The sequence below is a fragment of the Staurois parvus genome, unplaced genomic scaffold (assembly GCF_062004578.1).
Source record: "Staurois parvus isolate SC_StPar_1 unplaced genomic scaffold, SC_StPar_1.0 ptg000549l, whole genome shotgun sequence".
NCBI lineage: Eukaryota > Metazoa > Chordata > Amphibia > Anura > Ranidae > Staurois > Staurois parvus.
In genome coordinates this window covers 2164857-2190343 of record NW_028318345.1, presented here as the reverse complement: position 1 = coordinate 2190343, position 25487 = coordinate 2164857, and the positions used below count along the sequence as shown (strand labels likewise).

General features: G+C 38.7%; 1 protein-coding gene across 1 annotated transcript in view; it reads left to right on the top strand.

Annotated features, from left to right (window-relative positions):
• Window positions 1-25487, top strand: part of TRPM3 (transient receptor potential cation channel subfamily M member 3) — a 500529-nt gene that overhangs the window by 394711 nt on the left and 80331 nt on the right. The window contains exon 15 of the mRNA XM_089691063.1: window positions 19910-20199. Coding sequence (XP_089547189.1) covers window positions 19910-20199 — 290 coding nt within the window. The remainder of the gene's footprint in view (window positions 1-19909; window positions 20200-25487) is intronic.

The following is a 25487-nucleotide window of genomic DNA, read 5'->3' as shown; positions in this document are numbered from 1 at the left end:
TATATATAATTTACTCTTTTCTTAAGCTTTAATCATGGTAGTTTAATTCTGTGGACATAAATCCTACAGATGGTTTCCCTTGTTGGGTATAATCAACAATGGTCTACCACATCTCTGCAAATATCTGATTTTGTAAAAGGTTGATTTTCCAGTATATGCTTTAAAAAGTCTTCCACCAAAGATGCAAGCTCTTCTGGCTGGACTGACTCAGGAATGCCTTGTATATTAATGTTATATCTAAAATCTCCTTCAGTTAAAAAGTTTTTCACAGCCACATCCACTTTTCCATGGGGATTTGATAAATGTTTAAGAGGACCTTTGTCAGCTGACATTATGCTTTTCTTGCAGTCCATCTTTCCTAATATAAGAAGGTGTGATTTTTTTTAATCACTTCCCCTCCCACACCTGTTCACCCTGTATGGACCAGAGAAATTTTAACATTTCTGCTATGGACCTGTTTATTCACCAATAACTTTGTCATTAATGTGATACATATATTGTTTTTTTTTAAGAAAAAACAAGGATTTCCTTTCATGAATATTGTCTTGCAACAAATTTTTTTTTGCAATGCTTAAATAATTAAATGTAACAAAATGCACTTTTTTTTGAGCAGTGTTAGTTTAAAAATAAATAGTGTTAGTGCAAATTTTTTTTTTGTAATTTGTCCTATTTAAAAATTAGAGTACAATTATGATTGTGGTACAATTGCGATTTCATTGCAAAGTTATTTAAATTTGTTAGTGAAATTTGTAAATATATGTTCAGCCTGGGTACACACTGATGCAGTATGGAATTTGCACTGCTTTGTGTGCAATTTCTGCACCACATCACAGTCACACCCTGTTCATGCTAGCCGCTGCAGGTGTGTATGTTAAGTTAACAACACCCTGAAATTGGTTCACAAAACGCGGTGCAATGTGCAGAATCGGATCGCATCAGTGTGAATACCCATGCGGTCCAATTCTAGTCTTGCACCTTTTTGGTGCGGATGCAGTGTGGTTTGAGCCATACAAAATGTATGGCTCAAATCGCACCGCACACAATTTGCATGTGATTTGCACAGGAATTCGGTGCGGTTCCTGTGCGAATCACATGCGATATACCACACCGCATATATGTGAACCAGGCTAAAGGTGTAAAAATATTAATGAACAAAACAAACGAAAACAAAAAAAAAGTAAATGTTATTAGTTAATAAAATAGAAACTAACAAAAAAAAATCAGCAGGTAATATTTGACTGGAGAAGGAGAATAAGGAGTTAATTAGAGTAAAATGAGGGTTAATAGAGTAAAAGGGGTTAAACAGAGGAACATTTAATTAACCACTTGCCCTCCAGAGGATTTACCCCCCCTTCCTGAACAGGCCATTTTTTGCAATATGGCCCTGCATTACTTTAACTGACAATTGTGTGGTCATGCAATGCTGTGTATAATTGAAATATACGTCCTTTTGTCCCCACAAATAGAGCTTTCTTTTGGTGGTATTTGATCACCTCTATTTTATTTTTTGCGCTATAAACATAAAAAGGCCCACAATTTTGAAAAAAAAAAACCTTTTGACTTTTTGCTATAAAACATATACAATTTTGTCAGAAATTTAGGCCAAAATGTATTCTGTTACATGAAATTTATAGCGTCTAGAAATGGCGGTATATATACTGGAATTTCAACTTTTATTATACTAGTAATCAGTGACTTATAGCTGGACTGTGGGACTGCGATGGGCATTCTGACACTGGGTGGGAACTGACTAACTGTCACTGACATCCCAAGTAACACTAATACATTGATCAGTGCTAATAAAAATCACTGGCACTGTACTAATGACACTGGGCAGGAAAGGGTTAACATATGGGCCGATCAAAAGGTTAACTGTGTGCTACTTTACATTATGTGCTGTGTGTGTTTTACTAGGGAAACATGCTGCTGTGTATTTCTCTACTGTGCAGATAAATACACAGCAGCATGTTCTTGCTGGCAGGAGAGAGACCTGTGTTGTTTATACACAGGTCTCTCCCCTGTCAGTGTTACTTAGCGATCCGGTGATTGACATCTGTAGCTGCCAATGGCAGCACAGGTAGGGCGCAGGTAGGGCTGTGCACAGCCAAGCAAAGCAGTGTGCCCTTGCTGAAAGGGAGTAAACAAAACAGTCCTCCTTCCTGTCAGAGATGCTCGATAATTACTGGACACCGGTGGGTAATCACCGACCGGGACCCGGTGATTGACAGCCGTGGCCACGAATAGCAGCGTGGGTAGGGCACGCGCGACCCCTACCCAGAAGTGCAAATCACGTATATATACATGATTTTTTGCAGCCCTGACACCCTGTAGCAGTAGGTCTACTATAGGGTGGAGGAGTTAAAAAAGAAAAACAAACTATTTTACTTGTCAAGTTGCTTTACCTGACTTCATCGGCAGATCGAAGTTCATCCCTTTGATCTGTAGATGAATAAACAGATACAAAATTAAACATTGTTTCTTTTGAGCAATGTTGTTGAAAATATTGCCAGACTGCTTTAATTTGACAGTTCCAGCTGTCAGAACTTTCTCTGTGTACTTGGCAATGCTGCTTTGAATAATCAGAGCTGAATTACTGAGTACTGGGACAGGGGGGTCCTGGAAGCAGGGCAGAAAGAGTGGATGTATTACACAGGCCCTGTGTACAATGATGACTTTTTGGGGGCATGTGTAACATCCAGAGTCTCTAACTGGTTAGACCCTGCATTTTCTTTGAGAGCGAGCTGCTTTTAGTGAGGCTCTGAAGATAATAGACTCATGAACTTCAGATATGGCCCTAATATAGGATTTGATAACTGAATGAGTAATTAATTGCTTTTTCCAAAGCTAGTAAAGTATTAACAAGTGTTTCCAGTTAGGGCTGTGCTGTTAAGAAATGATCGTCCATTCCCTGTTTAGAGATAGATTTAGTAATCAGCTGAGAAACATTTTGGTGATTATTAATATTATTATTATACAGTATTTATATAGCGCCAATAGTTCGCTCAGCGCTGTACATTACAGTGGGAGACGATACATGAGACAGTACAATAACAATACAGTGTGATACACGAGGGGTTCGAGGGCCCTGCTCCTTGGAGCTTACAATCTAGGAGGGAGGGGATAGTGGTACAGGAGGACATGGCTGTGGGGGATGGAGTGGTAGGAAGAGTGGAGGAGATCAGCAATTAGCAGGGGGTGAGGTAGGCTTCCCTGAAGAGATGGGTTTTCAAGGTGCGCCTAAAGGAGAGGAGAGTAGGTGATAGTCTGATGGATTGGGGTAGGGAGTTCCAGAGGATAGGCGATGCCGTGCAGAAGTCCTGGAGGCGGGCATGGGAGGAGGAGACCAGGGAACTAGAGAGAAGGAGGTCTTGTGAGGAGCAGAGAGTGCGTTTTGGATGGTATTTGGATATCAGGTCGGTGAAGTAGTTTAGGGCAGTGTTATGGACAGCTTTGTATGTCAGTGTTAACATTTTGAATTTGATCCGTTGGACAATCGGAAGCCAGTGGAGGGATTGGCAGAGGGGGGTGGCGGAAACGGAGCGGTTGGTAAGGTGGATGAGTCTGGCTGCCGTATTCAGGATCGACTGAAGTGGGGATAGCCTGTGGTGAGGCAGGCCAATGAGGAGGGAGTTGCAGTAATCGAGTCATGAAATGAGGGAGTGGATGAGTTGTTTAGTGGTTTCTGGGGTTAGGAACGTGCGGATTTTGGCGATGTTGCGGAGGTGGAGTCTGCATGAGTTTGTTAGCGACTGCACTTTGGGCTGGAAGGATAGATTGGAGTCAAGAATGACACCAAGTACTCTGGCCTGCAGGGTGGGCCTGATGGTGGCATTGTTGGATGTGATGGAGAAGTCGGGGGGGGGGGTGGGCTGGGGGGAAAACTAGGGGCTCGGTTTTGGAGAGGTTCAGTTTAAGGAAGTGGAGCGACATCCAATCTGATATGTCATTCAGTAGGCTAGTGATTCGGGCGGAGACTGAGGGGGTGAGGCGAGGGGTCAAGAGATAGATTTATGTGTCTTCGGCATAGAGATGGTTGTTGAAGCCGTGAGAGTTGGCCAAGGGACGAGGTGTAGAAGAGAAGGGGCCCGAGGACAGAGTCTTGAGGGACCCCGACAGAGAGGGGGAGTGAGGGGGAGGTGGTAGCATTATAAGTAATGCTAAAGGAGCGTTGTGATAGGTAGGACAAGAGCCAGGAGAGAGCGGAGTCTCTGATTGCACCATACCATCTCTTGTGTCTCCATAGCTCTTGATATTTTTGTTGGAGTACAATTTTGGATAAAGTGAGGCAGTCCACGTTGCTGGAAACCTGTGATTTATCATGATTTTTTTTTCGCTGTGTTCTCATCCCAGGTCCAGGGTCCAATCTTTTGTAATTTCATGCCCTGAAGAAGTGAACTACAGAAGTCCTTTTAAGGCATTGGCGTATCTTGCTAAAAATAAATACAGATAATTCTGAACATCTAAGAAGTGGCACTTTTCCCCTTCTACATTCCTTTGCAATTTCATAAGGACCTTTCAAAAGGTCCTTATGATGATAAAGCTGCCTACCAAGCTCCACAAATTATCCATTACAAATCATAAAATGTCTCTCAGCCCTGTACTCCTAACCCTTTCCACTGTACAACACTACAACACTTTGCAAAGGGAACCTTTGGTTAGCTTAGTAAATGAATATTGAGTTTACTAACAATGTGGAAAAGAAAATAAATGAAAAAAGCAAGGTTTTTTCTGGCAGACAATTGAAGTTAGTCCAGCTTCCTCTCCTTTGGTAAGCTAAGTGAAAATTCACTTTGCAAAATGAAAATGTTCTACTCCTGAAGGGCTGGTTCACATCACAGAAATGCAGTCCAGATGCGTTTCCACATGCGTGTTTTTGACACGTTTTTCTGTGCATACCTGTGGTTTTTTATGCATTTTTGACACACTTCTGGTGCATTTTTTATGCATTCCCGTTAATTTTTTCCCCTCTTTTTCTTCAATGTAAATAGGGACATTTGTGTTCCAGTGCATTTTTGGTGCATTTTAGTGTGTTTTTGATGTGTTTTACCGCATTTCAGTACAATTCTGTGCAGGAAAAATGTAGCCTGTTCTACTTTTTTTTCTGCTACCTGAACGCAGTGGAACTGCAAGCACTGATGTGACTATGACATTGACAGCCATATAACCTACTTTCTGTGCATTTTGGATGCAGAAAACAAGCACACTGAAATGCATGTAGTGTGACCTGGCCCTTAGTAAATCAATCCCAATAGCTGCATTCTGATGTAAATATTGTTGATGTTAGACCCAGGATCTGCAGACAAAGTTAAGGGGTGCTTGACTTTACGCTGTTGTTGGAAGAAGAGCCATACATTGGTGTTGCAGTCTACCTTTGTTCCAGCTGCCATCCAGCAACATTTATAACAAAATAAAGTTTACAAGTAAGAAAGGAGGAACTAGGAGGGGCATCCCAGAAGGACATCAGTCATGTCCTCACACTTGCATAGACATTTCGAAGCCCATGTACACCGCAATGCTGAGTGCTGAATTGCATGTGTTGATACGTGATGTGGGGATTTAAAGTGTTACTAAACCCACAACAGTAAAATCAGTCTGTATATGCAGTAAAGCATGCGTGTTATACTCACTATGGAACCTAAGGGGTTAATAATCTGCATTGTGTAAAAAGGCCATTTGATCCTGACTTCTTTGCTCCTCCTCTTGTTCAAATGTTCACTTCTTATCTCCTGATAAGACAGACAGAACCATAGCCATTCTGACATGCTCAGTTTAGTGTGCATTGCTAGAGAGGTTTTTTTTTTCTTGGGCGAGTGCATGTGATCAGCACAGGGCCAAACATCACTGTCCAGACAGAGGTCAGGGGATCTGCATCCTCCTAGAGCAGAAAGAAAACTCCTCCTACAAGCTTTAACTTATGCTCTGCTGAACACTGATAGAAGTCACAAGACTGCTCTAACTGCTGATGAGAAAAGGTATTTAGCAGTTTATATTTACTAAAATAATTGCATTTCCATGTGTACTGTGGGAGACGAGATATAGTTAATGCAGGGTCTTGGGTTTAGTAACACGTTAAATATCTCATTATAATTTATTGGGCTGAAATGCACAGCAACACACATAAAAATATGATAGGTTGCATTTTGGAGGTGCATTTGGGTACCGTTAATGGTGTGAATGTGCCCTTTAGCTGGTCATAGATTAATCTTTTTTATTTTTATCAGACAGCGGGCTGAACAAGAAATGATTGCCCAGCCACAGAATTGAGGTGGATGGAGGACTCCTCCTTGCTGTGCGATTGTAATATTGTATTGTGACAGCAGTTGCTGTGAGAATACATTGATCAGCACTGCAGCTGATTGGCTGCATGTGGTGATGGAATGAAAATTTTCACACATTCCCATTCTAGAGAAGGTGATACTTTCATTGACTTCTCTAAAGCAGGAATGCCATAGATGAATTAAAATGTAGTTGCTCCTTGCTGAATCAGCCAATTTTTGATCCATCTATAGTCAGCTTTAATGTTTGTTTTAATTGCATTTTATTTTTTGGACTCTGCACAACTGTAATGAAAGGTGAAAGCAGGATAGAGCAGAGACATAAACAGGAGAAACAATTGAGATGAAAGGAATACATGGCAGAGACAAATACTGATATATAATAGACGTACAGCCAGTAAAGAGAGAGTCAGTGCTAGAAACAGGGGAAGCTAAGGAAACACAGAGTGGTCTCTTTTTAAAAATTCAAAATAGCTATTCGTCCAGTGAATCTAAAATTGTGAATTAATTCTACAGAATGCTAGAGGGAATTCACAAATAAGCAAAAAAAGTATCCATTTGATATATGTATTTGCTAATTTCCTCTAGCCATCTCCAGAACTGTTAAACTGTATCACTTGTCAGAAAAATAGTTGTATTTCCTATGCTACTCGGCTCCATTTAGTGGCCACAGTGTTGTGTTTTACTACTGCCCATAATAATAGAACATTCATTTAGAAGAGAAATGAGGCTAAAGAACATTTGTTTAGCCCTTTTTCTGCAGAACAAATGTACATGCAGATTCACTGGACAAATGGCTTTGCAAATATTTTATTCAAAAAACACAAAAGCATCAGGGAAAGGAAAACTGATCCTTACTGATTTACTAAACTAATTACGCAAGATCTTCATATTTAGCATTCATACTAAATTTCAGAACTACATATACAAAAATAAAGTCTATACACGTGCCTTTGCTAAGAGTTCACAACATTTTTATTAATTAACCACTTCAGCGGGGAGGACGTCTATAAACAGCCACCCGCTCCTGCTCTGCTCCCGTCCAGCCATTTTCTATACATGGGCCAGACGAGATCAGTGCAGGAGTGGGTGGCCCTTTATAAACATCCTCCCCGCTTCCCTGCCTGTGCACGCTTCCTAGGAGGAACACCGATCACTGTACGAGACCTCTCTGTGAGGTCCCAATCATGTGTTAGATCCCAATCATGGGATCACTTAGTGATCACATGAATAGTAGTAAGCAAGATGTCACCTCTGACATCATTGCTTACTACTAGTGAAACCTGTGAATGATCACAGAGGTCACATGGTACAAGGCTATTCACAACAGCCTTGTGCCATGTGACAAGCTGTAACCATTCACAGCTCTCACAGTATTTCTCAATGGCTGCAAGAATGCAGCCAGAGAGAAGGAGAAATTATTGCTTTTACAGCCTTTGTGGGTGTGAAAGCAATCAGTGTAAAAAAAAAAATCTTCATCACCTCCCACAAGCACTATGATGACACTGTACTTCTAGGGTCTGACAGTATGTTAAAAAAAAAAAATAATATAAAAAAAAAATAAGAATGTAAGAAAAAATGTTTAAATTATAATTTTTGGTTATAAACTAATTTGGGTTATTTTTTTTACTAAAAAAATAGCTGAATACATTTTGGCCAAGATTTATGAAGAAAGATTATTTATTTGCAAAATTGTATAAGAAAAACACTTTTTTTTTTCAAAATGTTTGGAGTTTTTCATTTAGATAGCAAAAAAATAAAAATCCCAGTGGTGAATAAATACCACCAAAATAAAGTTTTATCTGTCTCAAAAAAATGCTAAAGAAATTCATATGGGTACAGTGTTGCATGACAGCGCAATTGTCATTCAAAGTGTGATAGCAGTGAAAGCTGAAAATTGGCCTGGACAGGAAGGGGGTGAAAGTGTCCAGATTTGTGGTTAATGTAACTGTAAGGAAATGCACAAGTATAAGTGTAGCTACTACACACAATAGTGTAGCACTACCGACCCACACTTAAATGCATGAAAACATAAATGCCATATTATTATAATGTAAAAATGTGTTCTTACAAGCAAATTCATATTCCAGAATTATGAATATAAATCAGAAAAACATTCTGAACTTCTGGGACTGTTCACAATATTTTGGGCTTTTTTTTCTAAAATATGTTAATTTATTGAATATGTATTTTCTGAGTGATGTATATATGTACATAACTTCAGAATATTATTTTTCATAAGAACACATTTTAATAAGATGATAATATGAAAATGATGTTTTCATGCATTTGAGTGTAGGTCAGTAGCGCAGCAAGACCCATTTTTTTTATATCACTGCATTTTTATGTACTGTATTTTTTTTATTATTTCATTCACTTTGTGTAACTGATTCATTATTGTAAAATCCCGAGCTAGGTATATGGTTGAAATACATATATGTATACTGCCCTAACTCCAAAAGGATTTTACTTTTGGCCAGCCACTTTTGATTATTCACACCTTTTGGTTAGTAGTACTGCTTCCTGGGTCATTTCTCTACTCACTGGAGAGAGGTCATGATGATGTGGATTATTGTCTAATGAGAAAGCTAAAGGTACAGTGGTACTTAGGGATGAACTTGAGCATCCTCAGAACATATCTTTAGAGGAACTCTGGTGTCTGTTTATGAACCAGCGGTAATAGATCGCTGCTCAGTTCTCCGGCATTCTCGGAGAACACAGTTCTCCTGTGAATGCTGTTTATGAAGCAGTTCTCCGAACGAAGGGAGAACGATCTCCAAACGCTGGAGAACGGTCTACAAACTCTGGAAAATGGCTCATTTTACTATAATCTCGCGAGATTACAATAAAAGATCAGTTTACTAAACAGAGGTAAATTATCTCTGCTTAGTTTTCGGTCCCTCCGATTCTCCAGCTCTGGGCTGGAGAATCTGGAGGGAGAACACAGATCTCCAGAGAAGGGCTGAACATATTCTCCTGAGTGTTATAAACTGTGAATGACCAGAGAATAGCTGTGATCCTCTGAATCTCAGCTATTCTGTGTGTCATAAACGGACACCTCTGAACTTGAACTCTCTTTTTACTCTGATGAACTGTTGGTGGGTCATTCCTGTCCTGCAGCTCATATAAACAAATGATTCTGCTTGAAGCTCAAATAAACAACTGATTCACTCCTCCATTCATCAGAGTAAAAAAAAAAAGCACAAGTGTAAGGTCCAGCTAAAGATGAGTTCGGAGCTCACCCAACATCATTTCTAGGTTGAGAGATTGAGTTGCTAAATCAGGAATATAAATTAATCTGCAGGTGTCACCTGTCTGATTGTGCAATGTGGAATATGTGTGTAACTAGTAACATTTGCAGCAGAAAACAAGAAACATTTGAAAGAGAGAGTATTTCAAATGTATATATAGCTGCTTGCATTGAGTTTAACTTTCATTCGCATTATGGGCATGGATTTTTTTTTACCTCTGTAAGCCTTCATCTAAATATAGGCATTGCTTAAGTTGTGACAGTGATGTGAAATTAGGATCAAGGTGAATAAAGCTATTTCTATAAAAGCATAACTTCATGACTCATAATAACAAGGGGTGAGCTATTAGTAAAAAAAAAAAACCTGTTTATCGTTTTGAGCTTTGAAATGATCAGCCCTTAGATAATTCCTAATATACACTAAAGTCCTTTAAGTGGCATGTGTAAAACTGCTCTGAGACATTAATAGGTATGAATCCATGGCATAAAGGATCACACTAAAGTCCTTTAAGTGAGATGTGTAAAACTGCTCTGAGACATTAATAGGTCTGAATCCATGGCATAAAGGATCACACTAAAGTCCTTTAAGTGGCATGTGTAAAACTGCTCTGAGACATTAGTAGGTCTGAATCCATGGCATAAAGGATCACACTAAAGTCCTTTAAGTGGCATGTGTAAAACTGCTCTGAGACATTAGTAGGTCTGAATTCATGGCATAAAGGATCACACTAAAGTCCTTTAAGTGAGATGTGTAAAACTGCTCTGAGACATTAGTAGGTATGAATCCATGGCATAAAGGATCACACTAAAGTCCTTTAAGTGGCATGTGTAAAACTGCTCTGAGACATTAGTAGGTCTGAATCCATGGCATAAAGGATCACACTAAAGTCCTTTAAGTGGCATGTGTAAAACTGCTCTGAGACATTAGTAGGTCTGAATTCATGGCATAAAGGATCACACTAAAGTCCTTTAAGTGGCATGTGTAAAACTGCTCTGAGACATTAGTAGGTATGAATCCATGGCATAAAGGATCACAGTAATATACATTAAAGAAACAAGAATTTCAATAATCTATCAGAACTGTTTAAAGTCTAAGAGTTCAGAGGTAATCCAAAAATCTAGGGCTTGTTCCAGCAATGGAATCACATCACCTCTGAATTTAATGGGTTGGGTAGCAGTGATCAAGAGGCGTCTCCCAAACATACTACTATTATTTTAAAACCTGCCTGTGCAGGAATTTTGGAATGACATTGTTAATGTGATATTGAAAAAGTCCTTTTTTTAATACACTGGGCTCTGTGCACAAAGCAGTATCTTACCGCAGCCAACTATGTGATAAGACACCGCACAACATTTTTTCAAAAAGGTCTTTTTCAATTCACTAAAAAACGCTAAAAAAAATACTGCATTCACTATTTTATGAAGTCATGCAGTATTTTAGTAATAAAAGCCTGTGGTAATTTAACTCCTGCGGTAGCCAGCGTCCTTAAAAACAGAGTAAATAGCTGGTTGCTAGGGTGTGGGCAGCCACCGGCATCCTTAACAATCAGTAAAAAACATGGTTGTTAAGGAGCTGGCAGCTGCCACATCCTTAGCAACCAATGAGTTATCAGCTGACAGCTGAATGTAAAGAAGAGAATTGCCCCACCGGTTCAGTATGGATTTTAAGGGGAACCCCAAGTCATAATTTTAAAAAACGGCATAGGCCCCCCCAAAAAATCTATGCCAGACCCTTATCCTAGCATGCAGCGCAGCAGGTCAGGAAAGAGGGAAACGAGTGAGTGCCGCCCTTAAACCATACCAAGCCACATACCCTTAGCATGGGGGGGTACTTTGGGGTAGGGGGGCTTCCCACCCTGAAGACCTTGTCTCCATGTTGATGAGGACAAGGGCATCTTCCCCACAACCCTGGCCAGTGGTTTTGGGGGTCTGCAGATGGAGGGGCTTATCAGAATCTTGAAGCCTCTTTTAAAAAGGGGGGCCCCAGATCCAAGCTCCTCATTTGAATGAGTATATAAAGTACCCCTACTCATTCACCAAAAAAGTGCAGTGTAAATAAACACAGGAAGAATATTTAAATTATTTTCTTTACATTCAGCTGTCAGCAAAGAACCCCACTAACAGCTGATGACTCATCAGTTGTTAAGGATGCGATGGCCGCTTGCTCCTTAACAACCATGTAGTTTAATGGTTGTTAAGGATGCTGGTTGCTGCGAGTTCCTTAGCTATTGCATACCGGGACCACTACTTATTTACCGCATGCATTTAATTATTTATTTCCTTTTGTGAATTGACTTTAACGCCTGTTTTATGTGGTATTAGCGAGCATTTTTGCTTTTTGCAGTAAATACTGCATAAAGCAATAGTGAACTGACATTTTCAGGATTGCATGTGGTATTTGGGAAAACACCTACATACCGCATGCAATCTGCTTTTGTGACTGGAGCCCAATGTTCTTGAATATTATAAAAATGTAGACATTGAAAAGTACTTCATTTAAAATCTATTTAAAGATCTTTATTTAACTACTTAAAATGTCTGGTTTATCATCTCCAGTTTCCCCTCTGATTTCAATTTCAAACTTAAACTATCCCCCAGGATTAAAAGATTGTGGGTTTAGAAACTGGGTATAGGAAAAATTTAATGTTAAGAACTGTGTATGTAATTTAAAAGACTCATAAATGCAGCATTCATAAATTATTACATTTTTTTTGTATAACTTTTCTCCAGACTAAATAATATGCACTGATTTGGGTTATTTTCACCAAAGAAATGAAACAGTATATATTTTGGCCTAAATATATGAAGAATGATTATTTATTTGCAAAATGTATTAACAGAAATGAAGAAACGTGTTTTCTTTTCAAAATTTTCAGGGTTTTTTTGTTTATTTAGCAAAAAATAAAAAAAAACATTGGTGATAAAATACCACTGAAAGAAAGTTTTATTTGTGTGAACAAAATTACATAAATTTCATATGAGTTCAGTGTTGCATAACCGTGCAATTGTCATTCAAAGTGTGACCATGATGAAAACTGGCCTGGACAGGAAGGGGGTAAAAGTGTCTGGTATTGAAGTGGTAAAGTAGTATTAAACCCTCAGCAGTTTTTTAGCTTAACACATTGAGTACAATAACATAAACATTCTCTGTAAACTACTATTTGATAAAATTCTTGCTGCTGGCTCTTGCACTCTCATTGCATCTTCCCTGGACTTCCAGTCTAGAGATGCAAGAGTTAACAGTGGGCAGTACAGTATTGAGCCAGTCTTTTAGCTTGGAGGAGGAAAAAGCATGGAGACTCGATGGACCACTCGGTCTTTTTCTGCCATCACTTTTCTATGATTCTATGAGTGCCTTGCCATCCTAGGCTATGAAGACGTGTGTTTCTGTTGATGCACACAGTGTAGAGAGACACAACTCTAGTCCCTGCATGTAAAGGTGGCTAATAGGACACTGCAAAGAGAAAGAATCTACCCTAAAACAGGAAACATGTTGCAGTGGCCATGGCTCTAGCTTAAAATGGAACATAGTTAAAGGTTAAAAGATACAATGTGTAAATAGGCTACAAGTGATTAAATAATCTGCGGAAACTGGTTAAAAGAATGAGGGTTTAATGTCACTTTATTTAATGAATAATTCTTGATTCTATACGCGGGATTATAAAATATGCATATTGTTAGGCTGCTTTCACACTAAGTTTTTCTTCCATTTTTGCATTCAAAAAAGCGGAAGAAAAACGCATGACATTTAAATCCTATGGAATGTTTTACACTGGGTCTGTTGTATTTTGCAAAGTCCTGCAAGTTGCATTTTTGGTGCATTTTTGGTCCACCAAAAATGCACCTCACCATTGAAATGAATGGAATCTCATCAAAAATGTGGCAAAAACGTATCAAAAACATACCCATGGTTGCATTTTTGGTGCATTTTGAGTCACATATTCATTTTTCACAGGTGCAAAATGCATCAAAAACTCATGGTAAAAACGCTGCAAAAATGCATATGCATTTTTATTGCATTTGTGCAACTGAGCAGTGTGAAAGTAGCCTTATGTTTACCATGTTGTGCATTTGCCCTGGGTGACCACACCAATAAACCATTTTCAAGCATACCATTATTTTTCATATATCATTAGAAAAACAAAATCAAACATAGACAAATACATTTGACCAGCTACATGAGTACAAAATACATTTTGTGTAAATAATTATTTTTTATTCTTTTTTTTAGTTGTAAGATATATACTCAATCGTATACTCAATCATCAGAGCATTTACAATTCCATTAGGTAATACCATGGAATACAAATTGTTGCTTATAGACAACTGCCTGTTTTCAAATCCAGTTTGTAAATCCTGTCCAGTTTCTATTTTGCATTCTTATTTTTGGTGTAACTCTCATTTCTTTGCTATTCAACAAATAATTATATACTAATACCTAATGGAATTGTAAGTGCTCTGATGATTGAGTATACGATTGAGTATATATCTTAAAACTAAAAAATAAAGAATAAAAAATAATTATTTACACAAAATGTATTTTGTACTCGTGTAGCTGGTCAAACGTATTTGTCTATATTTGATTTTTTTTTTTTGATGATAGACTAAGCTGAGACAAAATTGACAGCATTTTAATGAAGCTAAGTAATTGAAATAACCATCTGTGAATTTTCTTTGCAATTATGCATGTGAGCTATAGATAACAATAAATAGTACTTATGCTTTTCAGGATTTTTTTACTTAATAATAATAATAATAATTATTATATTTTGAAAGTTAAAAGCCTTATTAACCATATACTCAATCAGTACTTGCAATAAAGCTTCAGGTTATTTTCTGAGGGAGTCTGAAGATTTCTTAATTGTCTTACCAAAGTTTCATTCTGAATACATTTAATTTGCAAGATGCCTAACAATGTGGTCTTCATAACATTCCTTATTAATTTGTAATAGTAGTCATTGTCAACTAATTGTGTAATTAGAAAGAAATTAAAAAAAACTAATTGCAAAAATTATTACTTTTTTGAATTTAGATATATGTTAATTATACCAATTTAACTATAGTAATAAAGCAATAGTAGTCATTTTAAAATGTTGCTTAAAGCAGAACTAACCTCAGATGTTCTCTTAAAGCGGAACTATATTGCATCTGAACACCACAAACCACAAACGCTATTTCATTCATTTATAATATTCAAAGAAAACTCCCCATCCATCTATGTCTCCATGTTTTAGTTTGCTGAGAAATCACTTTGAAAAACACCCCACTAGCATTTCTGGCTGCGACCATCTTGAGTAAGGGCAGATAATTCATGTAACATTTACTTCCTGGAATCGATATGCCCTTACCTCTGGCATGCAGGCAAAAGAGTGTGCTTAGCTGAGAAAGCCCCTCCTCCCTTCCTAAAGACTCCTGGGATATATGAAATCATTTGCCCGGGCCTGGAAACCAGAAAGTGACTGAAAAAATGTAAAATCAAAAAATTTAAAACAAGTTAATATAATATACCTTACTATCTATTTACTAATACTAAGGATTAAAAATAGTTAATGTTGAATGAGAGAGTGAAGTTCCACTTTAAAACTATGTTAACATTTTTGCTGGGATAGATAATTAGTAATTAAAGAGATAAAATATTTTACTGATCACATAGCAAGATAAAGGAATTTGGACACGTTGTCTGCTGAAGAGAGTGGTCTGCCACTGTGAGCTCTCTTCCTCCCCTTTACCAGGAATCACATAACAACATATTTTGATTTTTGGTCATTTAAATGGAGTTGGACACAGCCCTAAGCTGTTTTTTCCAAAACAAATTGTTATCCGGCTAGTTTTACTCCTTATGTATATGAGAACTACACTGCTCCAAAAAATTAAAGGAACACTTTGAAAACACATCAGATCTCAATGGGGAAAAATATCATGCTGGATAGCTATACTGATATGGACTGGGTAATGTGTTAGGAATGTAAGGATGACCCATTGTTTGATGGAAATGAAAATTATCAACCTACCGAAGACTGAATTCAAAGACACTTCGAAAATCAAAGTGAAAAAATGATGCAGCAGGCTAGTCCATTTTGCTGAAATTTCATTACAGCAACTCAGAATGGTACTCAGTAGTTTATATGGCCCCCATGTGCTTGTATGCATGCCTGAAAATGTCGGGGCATGCTCTTAATGAGACGATGTATGGTGTCCTGGGGTATTTCCTCCCAGATCTAGAACAGGGCATCACTGAGCTCCTGGACAGTCTGAGGTACAACCTGGTGGTGTCGGATGGATTGAAACATGATATCCCAGAGGTGTTCTATTGGATTTAGGCCAGGTGAGTGTGGGGGGTCATTCAATGGTATCAATTCCTTCATTCTTCAGGAACTGTCTGCATACTCTTGCCACATGAGGCCGGGCATTATCATGCACCAGGAGGAACCCAGGACCCACTGCACCAGCATAGGGTCTGACAATGGATCCAAGGATTCCATCCTAATGGCAGTCAGGGCGCCACTGTCTAGCCTGTAGAGGTATGTGAATCCCTCCATGGATATGCCTTCACAGACCATCACTGACCCACCACCAAAATGGTCATGTTGAACGATGTTACAGGCAGCATAACATTCTCCAAGGCTTCTCCACACCCTTTCACATCTGTCACATGTGCTCAGGGTGAACCTGCTCTCATCTGTGAAAAGCACAGGGTGCCAGTGGTGGACCTGCCATTTCTGGTGTTCAATGACAAATGCCAATCAAGCTCTATAGTGCTGGGCAGTGAACACAGGGCCCACTAAAGGATGGTGGGCCCTCAGGCCACCCTCATGAAGTCTGTTTCTGATTGTTTGGTCAGAGACATTCAAACCAGTGGCCTGCTGGAGGTCATTTTGTAGGGCTCAGGCAGTGCACATCCTGTTCCTCCTTGCACAAAGGAGTAGATAACGGTGCTGCTGATGGGTTAAGAATCTTCTATGGCCCTGTCCATCTCTCCTTAAAGTAACTACCTGTCTCCTGAAATCTCCTCCATGCTCTTGAGACTGTGCTGGGAAACACAGCAAACATTCTGCCAATGGCACGTATTGATGTGCCATCCTGGAGGAGTTGAACTGTCTGTGCAACCTATCGCCTCATGCTACCAGTAGTGAAACTAACCCTAGCCAAATGCAAAACTAGTGAAACACAGTCAGAAAAGATGAGTAGGGAAAAAAATGTCAGTGACCTCAACCTCCACGTCTCAATGTTGTCCTTCTAGAGCACCTGTTGTTAATTTCAGTAACACCAAAGTAGCTGAAACTGATTAATAACCCCTCTGCTACTTAACTGATTAGATCAATATCCCAGGAGTTTAAATGACGTGATGCTATACTCTGATTAAAAAGTGTTCCTTTATTTTTTTTGAGCACTGTACAATAGTATTGGGTCATGTTTATTTTTTAATTTTATGAATGTTGTAATTAATTTAGTATATATTTCAATACATGTTTAAAGGCATTTCTTTGTAACTTAACACTGAATACAGGGTGAATCTCTGACAAAGAATTCACAGAGCAGAGTAAGGGCAGAGCAAAAGCTGTTTGTCCTCAGGCTGTCTCTCCTTCCTATACCTTCCAGTGACTACAACTGCACAGGCAGATAGAGAGTGGAAAAAAAAGAGTAACTTATCTGACTTTTTCAACTCTTTTTCAAAAACTGTGTTTAAATTGGAGGTATTGAACTAGGTATGTAAAAGGCTATTGGAGCCTGATAAATATAAATTTAACATAAACATAAAAAAAACCTAATAATCAATATTTTATTCTCACTTGTGACTAAGTGAGAAAAAATATATGTATATAAAATGTTCCCCACAGAATGAAAAACACACAACTGTAGATGGACTTTGAGGTCTTTAAAGCTGAGCTTTAAGCAGATATAAAATAAACAAATTATTGCTCATTATTCATTAATACGATTTTTTTTAATGCAAGTGGTGTAAGTACCTGACTTTGTCTTGGTATCATCCTTTTGCAATCCCCTGTATAGCAGAACTCTTGAAGAGGGAGAAACAGTGCAAGGAGCCAATCAGGTGTGCTACAGTACTTTTATGCTGCCAACAAATCTGCACGAACCTGCTGCTAGAAAGTGAGAGCATAGCAACAAACAAATTAGCTTCTTAGTTCAATGTTGGGACCCTTATTTTTTTACTTATTTTCACTTGTATAAATAATATAGAGTTTGGGATGAAAGGTACCATTTTAGTGTTTGCAGATAACACTTAGCTATGTAGCAGATAAGTATAGTAACAGTATGTCTCTAACTTAGAAGCAGACATGAATGCACAGTTTAATTGGGTAACTATGTGGCAAATAGGAAAAACATGCATGCGTCATACAGTACATTCTAAGATGAGTACAACTGGGAGAGTCAACTATCAAGAAGGATCTCGGCATTCTGGTAGATCATAGACTTAACAATATACTAAGCTGCAGTTTCTAAAGCAAGCAAAATCCAAAGGATATTGGAGAACTGGAGAAAGTGCAGAGAAGGGCAAGCAAACTAGTTGAACTGAATTTATTTTGTCTTGAGAAGAGTCGATCAAGAGGGGGTATGATCACCGTGTAGTAATACATAAGCGGTCCATATAGTGAACTTGGTGTAGATTTATTTACTTTCAGGTCATTACAACAACATGGGGCACTTTTTACATCTGGAGGAAAAGATATTTAACATTCATATACAGAAATGATTCTTCACAGTAAGAGCTGTGAAAATGTGGAATAGACTCTCTCAAGAACTAGTTCTGGCCAGCTCAGTAGAATGCTTTTTTTTTAAAAAAAAGATGTGTATGCATTCTTAAATGTGCAAACAAAAACAACTGGATATTGAAATTTACATGTAATACTACCAGATATTGTTGATCCAGAAAATATCCAAGTACCTTCTGAGGTACCTGGAAGACATTTATTTTTCCCCCGTTGGAGCAAATTGGACCATGGTTTATAAAGACTTGGCTGTTCTATGTATTTATTTTTGTTTATATTGGTTGTACTAGATGGGCATGTGTCTTTTTTAACTATGTACAGTAATTGGTGTCCTGCTTCTCATTTCACTATCCAGTCAAGGGTTGTGTGCAGGGGAAAGACCTGTAAATGTTTATTTATTACTTAACTGCAACAGAGAAACATCAGGTCCCCTGCTCTGCTAGTCATGGCTATGCTGTATGGCAGAGCTGTGTAAATCTCAGAACTGAATAGACAAAAATAGTAAAAGTAAAACAACTCCCAGTTATGAATTTTATCTCTGTACCTTTACACACCTAGCTTGAACGCAAACAGTTAAAGCTGAATTCAAGGAAGCCAGAAATTTTACAAAAAGTACAGGTACAGTATGAATTAAGTCCAATTAGATGCATGTCACCTCTGGGACTTATCTCTATTACTTACATGTGACAGGTTTGTTGCACTTCTGGAGGATACACTCCAGCTGTGAGAGGAGAGAAGCACACAGAGCAGCTAGACCTGCCCCTCCCCACTGCTGTCCCTTCACAGAAGCCTTTGTATTTTGTAATTGAGTTCACATAATACAAAAGCTTCTGTGAATGGGCATAAAGAGGGGAGGGGCAGGCATAGCAGTTCCAGCGACTCTGCTCTTGACAGACCAAGTGAGACCACAGCGACCAGTGTCGGAGCTCCAGAGGTTATCTTCCTGGAGCACAATAAACCTGTCAAATATGAATAATAGAGATAAGTCTACAAGGCGGCAGGAACCTAGCTGGACTTAAAGTGGTTCTAAAGGCTCAAGGTTTTTTACCTTCATGCATTCTATGCATGCAGGTAACAAACCTTCTATGTGCAGCACCCCCCTCCCAACCCCCCTCGAATCCTTACCTAAGCCCCCTCCAATCCAGCAACATTCTTGAAAGCCTCTGCTGTCTGAGGACTCTTCCTCCTCATTGACTGAGACAGCAGCGGGAGCTCAGTCAGCAAGTGAGCCAATGAGGAAAGAGTGGGGGCCTTATGGACACAGAAAGCAGCAGCTTGGGGACAGAGCAGTGCCCCCACTGTGAGCAGCTTTCTCTGGGGGCACTGCTCTAGGGGGAGGAGCCAGGAATGCCAACGGAGACCCAAAAAGAAGAGGATCGGGGCTGTTCTGTTGAAAACTACTGTGCAAAGCAGGTAAGTATGATGTTTGGGTTTTTTTTTAAAAACAAAGTTTCAGTGTCTCTTTAAGTCATAGTATGCCTGCAGATTTTACAAAGTAGCTTAATTCTTGGTATTCAGCTTTAAGCTTAAACTCACATCCAGATAATATATAATACAAGTTGTTAATTTGAAGAAAACTATTTTGTTATTTAGTAACACATTGCTTTGTCTAATACTGTTATAAGCTGTCTATCTAAATATGATGTTTGTAATAGGATGATATTCCAATGAGGAGAGGAAGAAATACTACAAAGAAGAAAGAGGAGGAGGTGGACATTGATTTAGATGATCCTGAAATAAATCATTTCCCTTTCCCCTTTCATGAGCTCATGGTATGGGCAGTACTAATGAAAAGACAGAAGATGGCTTTGTTCTTTTGGCAACATGGAGAGGAAGCAATGGCCAAGGCTCTAGTGGCTTGCAAGCTCTGCAAAGCAATGGCACATGAAGCATCTGAAAATGACATGGTTGATGACATTTCACAGGAACTCAATCACAACTCCAGGTCTGTATAATTTAGTAGGAATGCTTTCTCTCACAATATATGTGAATAATGCAGTGAATTTCAGCATTATCCTTAGGCCCCCCCCCAAAAAACATTATATATTTTTTGAAAACAAAGGCCCAGGAAAATGAAATAGTGGTTGTTGTAATTTATTATGCCACACGCTATTCTCACAGATTGTTTTTCAAGAAGAAATTTAAAGTGCATACAAACACAATATAATTCCCATTTTTTAAATAAAATATAAAAGATGATGTTACACTGAGTAAATAGATGCCTAACCTGTCATTTGAAATGTTTTGCACATAATTTTGTATATTTGGCACATGCACACTTTATAATTATTTTTATCAGTATTTATATCAATTTGATAAATTATTGAATTTACTATTTTTATTCATTCGTTAATTTATTTATTTTATCAAGCATTTGAGCACTTTTGAATATTTTGTTGATATATTTAAAGAGACAGTGCACTTACTGTTTGTCAGAAGAAAAGAAAAAATCATAATGCAAATAAGTGAATAAAAATTAGGTTTTTTGTGCATCTGACCAAAAAATCATATAACAGTATCCAAGTGCTCCAAAATGTCCCACCAAATACTTAGAAATATATAAAGTTCATGCAAATCCTTTTTGACAAATACACACCCAGTGATTCTTGAAAGACACAATCTTGACCAGCAGTGCTCCCTTCACTAGACTTAGGAAATACACTCAGTAGATGTGCATGCCAATCTTGTTAAAGAAAGTGAACAGCCTCAAGGGAGAAGATCAGACATAGTTTGGAAAGTATATATATATAATGTAACTGCTCTAACAAAAGGAAACTGTGAACTTCTATCAACACTAGCAGGAACCTAATGCAGGCCATAGACGGGTCAAAAACCGGCCGTTTAAAAAAAAAAAAAAAACGGTCGTTCAATAGGCCGACGTTACCACCAATGGTGAAAAAAAATCGGCCGATTTTTGTCCCGTCTACGGCCGGCATTTAATTACTTCTGTCCCTTGCAGAGAGCTCCGCTATTATATTTGACATGAAAAAGTATTGCAGTTGCGACAATGTATCCATTGTATCCATTTCAGATACAGATGTTTTTATTCAGATACAAATAGATACTTTGTTGCAACCGCAATACTTTTTCATGTCGAATATAATAGCGGACTGGAATTCTTCTTTTTCTTCGTCCTCTTCCTTTTTCTTCTTTTTCTTCTTCTTGCAGGTCACGGCTCATGTGCAGATTTTTTATCGGTAAAATGATCAGCCGATTTGCCCATCATTGTCGGGAAAATCGACCGATCGGCAAAATCGGCTGATTTTTTGCCAACTTTACCGATAAAAAAAGTGGCAAACCGCCGACCAATTAACCCACTAATGATGCGAAAATCGGCCACTTTTTTTTTCGGCCGAAAAATCAGCCGATTTTGGACCCGTCTATGGCCTGCATAAGTCATATGTTGGCTGCTGGCCACTCAGCTCCCACCCACGTACAGAACCTAGAAATATACACACTACCTACTCTGCTAATAGCATCAGGCTCTGTCTCCGATGTGTTTCATCACACAGGACTTTATTAAGGGGATGTCTGATGCAGCAGCCCAAAGTCATATATACTCCAGCCCAGTGGAACACTTGCAAAGAACTGACATTTATAAAACAATAAAATACAAAAAAATAAAATAAAACTGGTAAAAGAAATCATCTCTAATCTGGAAAAATAGAAACACTAATAAAAGTCATGATTGTCTTATTGCTACTGTTTCACTGATGACTAGTGCTGTACCTAATAAGAATGCTTTACACTTAGGATCTGCATATATTGTGGTGTTTATAGGGTTTTTTTTGTATGGCAGCTGGCTGGTGTTTCAATTCAGGTGTATTTGTATAGGTTTTTACACATTTTGTTTTTTGTGATTACCTACCTTATCACCATATCGCAGAAAGATTATTAATAATAACACTTTAAAAGTCTTTACAGTTTACCAGCTTAGAGTTAAACAGAAGGTGTGGCACTAGAATTATTGTTCTCACTCTGACCTTCCTATTGAGATCAGTTTGATCATATGCTTGCCTAGCCCGTAAGGGCTTGTGAATAACAAACCAAACGTCAAAATCCTAATCGCTTCTGGCTTCATTTGCCACAGAAGAAGGGAGGGAGCTTCTCTCCTCTCATCATCAACCCTGTTCGGGGGAATATTGTATGCTTGATTCTCCAAAACCATATTGTACCTGTTCAGTGGAAGCCATGAATTATATAGAAGCGATATTTCTACCACTTCTATATATGACAGCTTCCCGCTTTTACTAGTTCCTAAGGAATCCACAGGTGCTTACATCTGCAGCATCCCAAGGAACCAGTGATGTCACATAGAATCCCGGCTACTTTTAAGCAAAGGGGCAGGGATAGCAGGGGCACCACTACCCAAGTAAGGTTATATTTAGTCAAGGATGTCACCACTATCCTTACCCCTTCCCTTTTATAGCTAATAACAGTTCATTGAGCTATGTGTATTGTTGAGATTGGTCATGTGCTCCAGGTCATCAGATTCTTCTTTTTAGTGAGCCATCATGTGGCAGGCATCGTGAATGTTGATGGATTTTCGATGAGGGACTCTTTTGGGGACTTTTTTGAGAAAGGACTTGTCAGATGTATGGGTATCTTTATTTCTAGCTCACAACTTTTTTTTTTAAATACGTATGAAGTAATGGTACTATGTACCCCATACTCATTCATGTAAGGGGGCATATCTGGGGGCCCTCTTATTATTAAATTAGGTTTCCATATTCGGATAAGCTCTCACCCACAGACCCCCATCATATGGCCTCTAGCCATAATCAATAATTATTCTCTATGTCACTTTTGATAGCACGGGAACTAAGAAAACAGCAAATTGTAGTCCTTGTTCTATTTTTCAAACACGCAAACCAGTAAGAAGACAGTAAGGAGCCAAGAGCAAAGTGAGAAAGCACAAGATACCACCCTAATGGCTCGTTCACACATGAGGTGGGGGTGGTAAAACTTGGAGATTAAGCAGGGGTTTTACTTCCCCCAACCATCAGCATGAACACTAAAGGTACAGCCATTCACTCAATTGCTATATTACTAGCACACCGCAATTGCATGCATTGAAGGGAGTTGCAGTGCTGATCCAGTGCAGCCCCATTGAACTGTATTAGTTGCATTAGGTGGCACCACCACCTGCTGCACTTGTGAATGAGCCCTAAATGATCACCTTGCCTCATGCAGGGCAGCTATGCACAAACTTTTTGTTTATTAACCTTTATGTATTAAGAAAATGCATCTCTCTAAATTCTATTAATTTAAAGGATAATTAATTATAACACTTTTTTAACATATTAAATATAATGATTATTTTATAAGACAGTGTATACAGTGATGTTCCATTTTCAATCTGTGAGAATACAATTTATCTGAGTAAGTTATAACTGTCTCAGCTGCTCGGCTAAGATAAAACATTTGTCAAAAATTCAACATGATGTTTGTTTCTTTTATTTGCATTCATATTGTTTATTAAATAGCCAAACTGTTTCCTTCACTGATTACCTAAACATATGTACATCTAGCATTAAAGTGATCACCTATCTACCTAGTCCATACAGTAGGTACTAGGGACAAGCTTCCAGATCAAGTCAATGAAGAGTTTGACCCAAACTCTAACGTTTCCAGTTTCACCAAACTGGCAAACTAAATGGCCAGATGTGGCCCACTGTGAAACTACTGCTGCAGTCAGCAGTGATTTGTTTAGTGGTGGCAACAGTACCGCCCAAAAAAAATGAATGACTTTCCAGAATGTCCGCTGACTTGTTTTACATTTGAAAAAAGCCAGTTGGAATCCCGGATAGTGTCATTGACCATACTTTGTCATGACCATATGTGGACAGTTTCTTCAGTCAGCATCACTAGCAGGTTTGTTGAAATTCAGGAACCAGCTGGAGATGTGTTATACGCAGTCTGGGTCTGTTAAGAGCAGGATTGTCCTGCATGGGTCATTGTGTTTTGTTGCTGGGGTGTTATTCTTCATGATTGATGAGGGATCTACACCATAAGACTTTTTTGTTGTTTTTTAAACATAGGAATTTTCCAAGGTGTTGGTGTATTTATATGGTATTTTCCTTTTTTTCCTGAATACTTAACAAACCTTACACCTTAATGTTACCTTAAAGGGCGATTCCATATTCTGTTAAGTTTTCCCATTTAAACCAACACATGCATTGGGCTGGGATGTGGGGATGAGGCCCTTTTCCCCACCAGCATGAGGACATGGTGCCTTGCCAGAGGGACTACCCTGGAAAGGTACCCTGTCCATGTTGAGGGCACGTGGACTGGTATGATTGCATGGCCAGCCATGCTACGTTTCTGGGTAGGCATCTAGTATGGCATGATTTGGCAACATCTCGATGACCTGCCAACATAAACATGCCAACCCATGCACAACAATACTGCTCCTTGCTGTAATTGACAAAGTACTTTCTAACAGTGTGTGTTTGTGTTTATTCACTTTGTAATTTTTGGGGGAATGAGTGATGAGTTGTACTCATTAACATAGGGGTCAGATATTTGGGGGCCCTTTTATCTTAAAAGAGGCTTTCAGCCTCCCCTCCCCATCAGACACCTGGCAAGATGCTCTTCCCATTCAGGAGGGGGGAGGGCATATGCTCACCTCATTGTCCCCCTCTCGTTTCTGGTCAGACAGGCTGCATGCCTGAATAAGGGTCTGATATCGATTCTGGAGAAGCCTGTGTTTTTTCCATCAACCTACATACACAAGTTGTCTATATAGGATAAATGTCTTGGATTGTTTTACAAACTAATAAAGCTAATAAAGCTAGCCAGCAAATGTCATTTTCTGGAGAATTTTACATTGCATACTAGCACAGTATGGCAAACTTACCTGTCAAATGTAGCCCTCCAACACTGCACTCTCACTGCTCCCCCTGGTTCTCCATGCTTTTGTCTTCACCTGGTCTTCGTTCCAGGTTCTGTCTCTTTGGCCTCTTGAATGGTCAAGCCACAATTACTACACTCCCATGCATGTGTATGGGAATCACAGTACAGCAAGGGTGCTGTAAATGTGATCCGAGCTGTACATGCGTGGTTCAGATTATATTACCACTAACGAGCCGGAAGAGGCATTTATGACATTTTTATGTTATAAAAACTCTGCCTATCAGTGTTTTTTGTAAAATTAACTTGAATACCATGTTAAAGCAGCCCCAAGCATGTTATTTACATTTTGTATTTTTGTATTTATTTTGTTGCCCTTTA